The sequence below is a fragment of the Stenella coeruleoalba genome, assembly GCF_951394435.1.
Source record: "Stenella coeruleoalba genome assembly, chromosome: 19".
Classification (NCBI taxonomy): domain Eukaryota; kingdom Metazoa; phylum Chordata; class Mammalia; order Artiodactyla; family Delphinidae; genus Stenella; species Stenella coeruleoalba.
In genome coordinates this window covers 35,664,471-35,672,435 of record NC_137165.1, presented here as the reverse complement: position 1 = coordinate 35,672,435, position 7,965 = coordinate 35,664,471, and the positions used below count along the sequence as shown (strand labels likewise).

The window sequence follows — 7,965 nt, the reverse complement described above, 5'->3', positions numbered from 1 at the left end:
GTGCAGACTATCTGCTTGAATGAGGGAAGGGAAGAGGGGATAACAATAGGAAAATACCCCCAAATATCCTATCAGGATAAATAAAATGTGGAAGCCTCCCTTCCAATAGGGCTTCCTTCTCCACTGTTAACTCCTATGAGCGGTGTGTCCTGCATTTGCATGTGTGTAGATCTGGTAACCTGGGTTAGTCCCTAATGGTCATGCCCCTCTATAGCCAGGGGCATTTCTCCATCCCCTTTCCCATTTAAAAATGCCATATAAAGTACAGTGTAGAATATACTACAGGGAGTAGTAGAATATGGCCAGACAGTCACGTGTGGTTACATCATGCCCTCTGCACAATCCCAGCTGTTTTTATCTTGATAGATGTGCAGCTCCCAAGGGAGCAGAGTACAAAACTGCTGTCTCTGCTTTACCACTCCCCCAACTCCTTATTAAAAAGATTATTGAGGTGTAACTTGCATAGAGCAAAGTGCATAAATCTTACAGCTTGATGAGTTTTGGCACATGGATATATCAATACTTGTGTAGCCATCACCCAGCCTCATTTTCAGCATCCCAGAAGTTTCTCTCATGTTCTCTCTCTCTCTCTCTTTTTTTTTTTTTTGGCCACGCCACAGGGCTTGTGGGATCTTAGTTCCCTGAACTGGGCCCCAGGCAGTAGAAGTGCAGAGTCCTAACCACTGGACCACCAGGGAATTCCCTCCCTCACGTTCTCTTGTAGGGAATATCCATCCCACAAAGGTAACCACTCTTTGATGTCTATGACTGTTTTGACTGTCCTTGAATTTCATGTAAATGGACACCTAGTATTTACTCTTATGGGTCTGACTCTTTTACTCCAAATCACATCTGTGAAATCCATTCGTATTGCATTTATCAGTGGTTTGCTGTGTAGTATCCCGTTGTATGCATGCACCACAATTACTAGGACTGGACACAAGGTTCTCTGAATTCAGGTTTCCCTCCAACCTCTGGTCTGAAGGGAGGATTTCATGACACACTGCTCTCCGGTTGTTTGTCTTGAGCTCTCACTCTCTACTCCTCTGCCACTCCTCTTGGGGTGGAAGGGGCAGGGTTTCCAGGTTCTCCGCCTGTCTCTACATCATGCCTTCCTCCTTCTGAGGAGGCACTGGCCCTGCCTTCTTTCTTGGGCAGGGAGAGAAACTGGTTTACCAAGGAGGAGATCCAGCAAGGTGATACCTGCTGCTGAGCTGGTGTGGGACTCCTGATTGGGGAGGGAGATTGGGGAAGGAGAAAACAGGCCAAAGGAACGGAAGGAAATCTTGGCAGTGGAGTGGGGGGTCCTGGACTTCCACAAGGCTGTGGCATTGGGGTTGCACCAAGTTTAATCAGCTCTCCCAGCGACTGGGGACCTCGAGCTGGAGTCTTTTTGCGTACAAGGATGCCCAAGGACAGGGGTCACCTTGGTTCCTAGCCTGTCAAAGCAGGGCAAGGAGGATGACTCAGAAAGGACTTGGAAAAGGCTGGCAGGACTGAGCTGGGGAAGCGGGCTACGGCGGCTGGATGGGAGAACAGGTCTTCACTTGGGAGATCCCTGTCCCCAGGAGGCCCTAGCCAAAGGCTAGGATGGCCTTCTGGGGGCATTAGAGAGCTTCTGAGCAGACGACCATTTCTGGACCCCAGTGAGCTGGTTACATTTTAATTTATTACGATGTGTCAAAGCTCCAGCAGCTCCAGAGGGGAGCTGGCTGAGTGTCAACACTGGGTGTATCCACTGCGCATGCTGGTCTCCTTCTCACCCCTGTGCTCCAGCCACACTGTCCCCTGGGCCAAGCTGGCTCCTGCCTAGGGCTGTTGCACTGGTTATGCCTTCTGCCTGGAAAGTTTTCTTCCCATCAGTCCTCACGTGGCTGATTTGCTCTGGTCATTTAGCTCTCAAGGAGCATGTCACCCCCAAAGTAAGGCCCTTCCTCACCACCCCACCTAAAGTAGCCATCCAGTCATGTCCCTGGATCTTGAGAGCGGCTTGGGGGTCTTTCCACTTCTCCAGTTCTTACAGTCTAGGGGAATCCAAAGCTTTCACAAGACTTCCGTGAATCCCCAGTGACTTACTTCACATTTTCCAATCTCTGGTCTAGAGGTGCCGGCCCTGTCTCACACCTCTGGCTTTCAAAGGCAAAACAGTTACTTTTCTTGGTTCACGCAGAGCAATTTCATCCCTTCCCCTGAAATCTTGGTCCCAGTCTATGTCCTGGGAGAGGTTCCTGCCTTCACTGGGATTACAGACACATTTTCTAAACAATGGTTGTTTCCTCCACGAGAGGGATTCTTGTTCTATCTGCTAAAAGACTAACAGCATTTTACTGTCAGGGTAAGAGGCAGAGTTGGGATCTGAACCTGGATTTGTCTGCTGAGTGTGGAGCCAGTGCTTTTAAACCGTTGCATCAACTGTGTCCCCCATATCCTCATTGAGGCTGCTGGTGACTTTCAGTAGTTACTCACATACAGGTGCAGGCACACGTGTATTTTCTACAGGGGAAATGCTTGCTCGTCTGGCCCGTCTCAGGAGGCTGCTCCGAAGGCCGAATAGCATTTCTTACAGGCCAGCCAGAGCTAGCCGCGGGACATCTGGTTGTCCCATGCAAATCCTCACTTGCACTAGATGGATGCCCGAGAGGGGGCGTGCGGCCAGACCTCTCAGTGCCAGGTAAGATGCTCTTTGTACTGCCCAGAGCTGCTTCCTCACTTTCTTCCCTTCCTGTCCCACGCACTGGTTCCTCATGTTGCTGTGTGTGGCCTTCACCACTTACTACCCCTTTCTCTGACACAGGAGTGGAAACCCCACTATTCCAGGCCTTATTGTTCACGCCCTTCCAGTCGATCACCTTCATCCACAAGGCTGACAGTCATGTAAGCTGTCTGGGCATAGGTTAATGTGGGTGAGGTCTTCAATGTAGGATGATCAGGGCTGGGAGACCCCTATGTGTCAGGATGAGGAGGTCCTTCCTGTGTGTGTGTCTGTGTTCATGCACGCGAATGTTTAAAGCCAGGCATTTATCTACCTTGAAAAGCCTAGGAATAGCCCTCTTTAAAAACAATTGAGGGGCTTCCCTGGTGGTCCGGTGGTTGAGACTGTGTGCTTCCACTGCAGGGGGCACAGGTTCGATCCCTGGTGGGAACTAAGATCCCACATTCAGAGCGGAGCGGCCAAAAAATAAAAACAAACAAAAAAACCCAACAAAAGACAATTGAATGCACCTTTGGTCCTGAACTATTAGGAGTTTCTGGCAAGCTTTATATTATGTGCTAGGGTAAGAATTTGACTTTGTATATAGATTTTCAATTAGGTTTTTGGACTGACATCTCAACCCTGAACTCCTCTGATAGACCAAAAGAAAAAAAAAAAAGAAAAAGAAAAAAGACAAATAATGACATTTCCGTTCCAGCTTTTGCCAGAGTCCTGATCCTGGCCTTTGCTTCTTGTTTGCAGCCTCAGTTTGTCCCTAAGGCCTTTGAACTCGGGTTCCCCGATTTGACCCTCACGCTGGCTAAGGACTCTGAAACCTCCTGCTTGGGTGTACACACTGAACTTAGTCTGGCTCCTGTGTCAGTCCAAGCCCTGCCACCCCTCTATGTTCACTCTGGCCCCTGTGAGCAAAGGTCCAGCCTGGCTGTGTTGTATTTGTTGGTGATTCTGTCATCCCTGGGCTGTGAGCTCCTGGAGGAGGATGTTTGGTCACAGTCAGCTGTAAGCTCTCAGCTTTGATCGCAGGGAGGGTGGAGAGAAATCCCTGGATACAGGAGCAGCTCACAGCCTGGCGGGGGGGATTAGAGCAGGTAGCAGTGACCCCTGTGGGGGAACAAGGGGAAGCCAGAGCCTTGGTCCCTTACCTGCCCCGAGCCCCTGCCCAGCCAGCGTGGTGATTGACAGGTAACTGCACAAGTTAAAGTGATTTTGGCACAAGTAACAGAACCCAAGACCTGCTAACTCTGGCTCATGTAAAGAAAAGCGGGTACTCAGATACCTGTGGACAGATTAATGAATGAACAAAACAGGGTAGATACATACAATGAAATATTATTCAGGCCTAGAAAGGAATGAAATCCTGACAACATGGATACATTTGGGAAACATTACGCTCGGTGAAATGAGCCAGTCACAAAACGTCAAATACTGTATGATTCCACTTATATGAGGTACCTAGAGGAGTCAAGTTCATAGAGACGGAAAGTAGAATAGTGGTTCCTGAGGGCTGTGGGGAGGGAGGAGTGGGAAGCTGTTGTTTACCGGTACAGAGTTTCAGCTTGGGGTGATGAAAACCTTCTGGAGATGGATAGTGGTGATGGTTGCACAGCAGTGTGAAAGTACTTAGTGCCACTGAATTGTACACTTAAACATGGTAAAAATGTTGCGAATGTTTTAACACACACAAACCAGAACTGACCTAAACCAACGAAAAGTTATTCTGGAGATGCTAAATGCCACCATGGTCCTTTAGGAATTAAAACAAAACAGGAATAGTGCGAGGAATGCTGGGGCATCTCATGGAATTGAGATTCACCAAACCTCCAAGCCTGGAGTGGGGACAGGAAGTAGGGCAGCTCCAGGGGCTTCAGTGGATGAGTTCATAGGGACAATGAACTTCCTTCGGGACGATGCTCGAACAGCAACCAGTACTCGTTTCTCTGGTCCAAATTTCATCTTTCTAAGAGAGAGTCTCATTGGCCATCTGGAGTCAGGTGGCCATCTGGATCGATTAGCTTCAGTTGTGGTGGGGTGGCAGGGAGGCAGGATGATGCAGTACCACTGGGGGCCACTGGGGGCAGGCATGGGTCAGTTTATCAGAATCCAAGTCTTTGGATGGCCAGTCTTCAGAATGATCACTTCAGCAAATTTATTTGTTTCTCTAATTAAGTAGCTTTAGTTGCCTGATTTTGCTTTGCCTGCATAACACCATTTTGCAGGAATGTTGGATTTTGTCTGAGTCCACTCCCTGTTGTTGAGCTGGGGACAGAGGGGTAGGGAGAAGGGGAGATTGGGTATATATGTCTGGGCTTGGTACCATGTAAACTTTCCAGTCCCCCAAATTGACAAATTTCTCAGGCGAATGTGGAGAAGCCCCTGCAAAAACTTTGATTAAGTTTCTGCCACCCTAGCAGAAAGCAGGCAGGAAATTAGAAATCAAGTTGGCAATAAAGCAAATTTTATTTATTGAATGGTTGCATTTTAGATCAAGATTTTTATCCCCAACCTGGTCTAATGCCCTTCCCTTGCCATGCAAAGCTTAGAGTGGGAGCTAGGGATTCACACCTCCTTTTCTGTTTTGGCACTGTCTATACACACGTCACCCTGGGGAAGACCCGATATCAGGGGATCCAGCAAAACCTCTGCAACAGGGACAAAAATCACTAGTATTTGAATATTCCCACCCTGGCCTGCTAAGAAAAAAGTTATTTTTTAAAAGAAAAGATAATAGAAGAAAAAAGAGACCTAGAAAAGGGATAAGGGTGGACAGGAAAAGTCTTGAGTCCTCTGGGTCTCAGTGAGTGAGAGGCCAGAGGTGGTCTGATCATTTAGAACAGCTGGAGTGATGTGAGGATCTGAAAGCAGAGCAAGGAGGAGGATGTGAAAGATGCTTTTCTGTGCATTAAGAATGTATCCCTGCTCTCCTTCCTTAACTTTGGCATGTCCTCCAGAGATTGAGAATATATTTGAAACTTTACTTTGTGGGATCACTGACCTGCTTCTCTGAATGTAACTCTGTCATTCAGACCACAAGGCTGCCTGCATTTTCACAGGGTTGCACCATTTTTCCCCCAAACTTGGGCTCCCATTGAGGCCTGACCACCATGGGCAGTTGAGGATCTGGGGCTGACCTTTCTCAGATCGAATAATGTTAATAACCTAGACCAACTTCCTGGAAGGATGCAAAGGTAGTCTGGGATCCTTGATGTATTCTTGGACCCGTTCGTTATTGGGGTTGGTACAGATCTCTCGTTTCCTTCTGGTGATGAAGCTGTGGAGGCAGAGTTAGACTGTCATGGGTCATAGAGTATGTTGGGGGTCCAGTCGACACTTCTAGCTCACAGCGGGCTTGCCTCATGCCCTGTACCACCTCCCTAGGCCTCCCCCACCTGGGTCCCCTCAGAAGGCCTCCCTCTCTGGCCTCTAGACCTCATCTCTACATTCAGCCCCTTCCCCACTCAGCCTAGACCCTCAGGCTTGGGTTTCATTATGGCCACCATTTCTTGGGCCACACAACTATAAGTGGCAAAAATCAAGAACGAAACCCAGGCCTGTCCTGTGAGAGTCAAAGCCCAGGCCCTTAACCACTGTTCCCCTGTTCTAGCATGGAGACTTGGTTCTGTGCACCCCATTCCAGCCTTGGGCTCCCCTTCCCTCTCCATAGAAATGTCTGCAGAGCGGTGCTTACATGATTGCTGGCAGGTAGCAGTTGAGGGCCTTTCTGTATCTCACCACCACTTTTCTTGGCAATACTTTCTCATGATACTTCAGGCAGCAGGCGGGTGGAGGGTTCACCGACTCAGGAATTTCTGAGGGAATGACGTTGAATGCTGAGCCAAGGAGGTAGAGAGGGAGCCCATGGCTGCCCACTTCCATGTCCCATCTCTTGCATTCTGCTTTTCTGATGGCAAAGCCATTTATCAGCAGGGACTGATGGTAGCCTGATGGATAATGGAGAAGGTGAAAAAGCTGAACCTTCTGTAGAACCTTCAGCCTCTGGACTGAGTGTCACCAAGTACAGAGGACTGGGGTAATCACATTTGCTGATGAACTTGACTTGGCAAACACATATTGAGCTCCTATTACACGCCAGGCTCTATGGGGTTCAGAACATGAGGAAGACACAGTCACTGCTCTTGTGTACCTTACAGAGCAGTCTGGGTAAAAAGGGAAAGTGAAAAGATAAACGCTACAATAGAACGTGGTCTGGGATAGAGTAGAATTTGACACAAGATGCTATGGGAACAGAATGAGGGGTACCTAACCCAGCCTGGGTGGTTGAGGAAGAAGTCCTACAGCAGGTGGTGCCTGAGTTGATTCCTGAAGGATGATTAGGATTTAGGCAGACAGAGGAGTTGTGGGATCTGGAAAAAAGAAATGTATGGAGGCCTGAGGTGGGGGAAGCCCAGTGTGTCTGGGGGGACGGAACAGTTCCAGGAGGCTGCAATGCAAGGTGGGAAGGAAGATGTAGGAAGGGAGGATATTGACGAGGGAGGGGAGGGCCACACCTCTTCTCAGCTGTGATAGGGAGCCTGATTCTGTGCTAGAGGCACCAGAGAGGCTGAGGTCAGGGAGGAGGCTGAGATGGGGAGATGGGCAGAAGTCAGGGCAGGAGGAAAAGGCTTATATTTAGGCTTCAGAGTCAGACAGCTTGGGCTGGAGTCTCGACTTAATGACTTGAATCATGGGCAAATTTCCTAATCTCTGGGTGTCTTTACCCATTAAACGAGGGTAAAAAATTACGTCCTAGGATCGTGGTGAGGATTAGTTGAGAGAATGCTTGTAAAGCCCTTAACTCAGAGTCTGGCACAGGAAGACTCAGCGCTCGCTGTAATGAAGAGCCAATGGTTGTAATGGCCACTCTTCTGGCCTGGAAATGGCTCTTTCCCCCTCTCTGACGCTCGCAGGATACGAGACTCGGCTGGGTTATCACTGTGTCTCCCTTGGGCTCCCCTGACTGCTCATCAGTTGGGGATATCACCTCACCCGGCCCCCAAACCTGCAGAGTGCAAATCCCTGACCCTCGCTTCCAGCTGGTGGCAAAGCCTGAGACTTCTCGAGAGAATCATTTGCCTGACCCGTGCTTTGGGTGGGCCATTTTCTCTTCCTGCTTGACCTTCCCGAAGGGCACTGTTGCCCCATCCCACCCACCAGAGGCACCTCTACCCACAGTGGCCCTGGTTCTCAAGGCAACGTTTACAAAGACCAGGGGCACCCTGAGAGCGTGTGGGCAGATTACATGGTGTGTGTGACCC

General features: G+C 49.2%; 1 protein-coding gene across 1 annotated transcript; it reads right to left on the bottom strand.

The window, feature by feature from the left end:
- Window positions 1–5,630: 5,630 nt before the first annotated feature.
- Window positions 5,631–6,676, bottom strand: CCL16 (C-C motif chemokine ligand 16). Its single transcript, XM_079905713.1, has 2 exons — window positions 6,399–6,676; window positions 5,631–5,981 (listed from the first exon to the last, which is right to left on the bottom strand). Exons 1-2 carry the CDS (start codon window positions 6,584–6,586, stop codon window positions 5,870–5,872), a joined length of 300 nt encoding a protein of 99 aa, XP_079761839.1. The 5' UTR covers window positions 6,587–6,676; the 3' UTR covers window positions 5,631–5,869.
- Window positions 6,677–7,965: the final 1,289 nt, after the last annotated feature.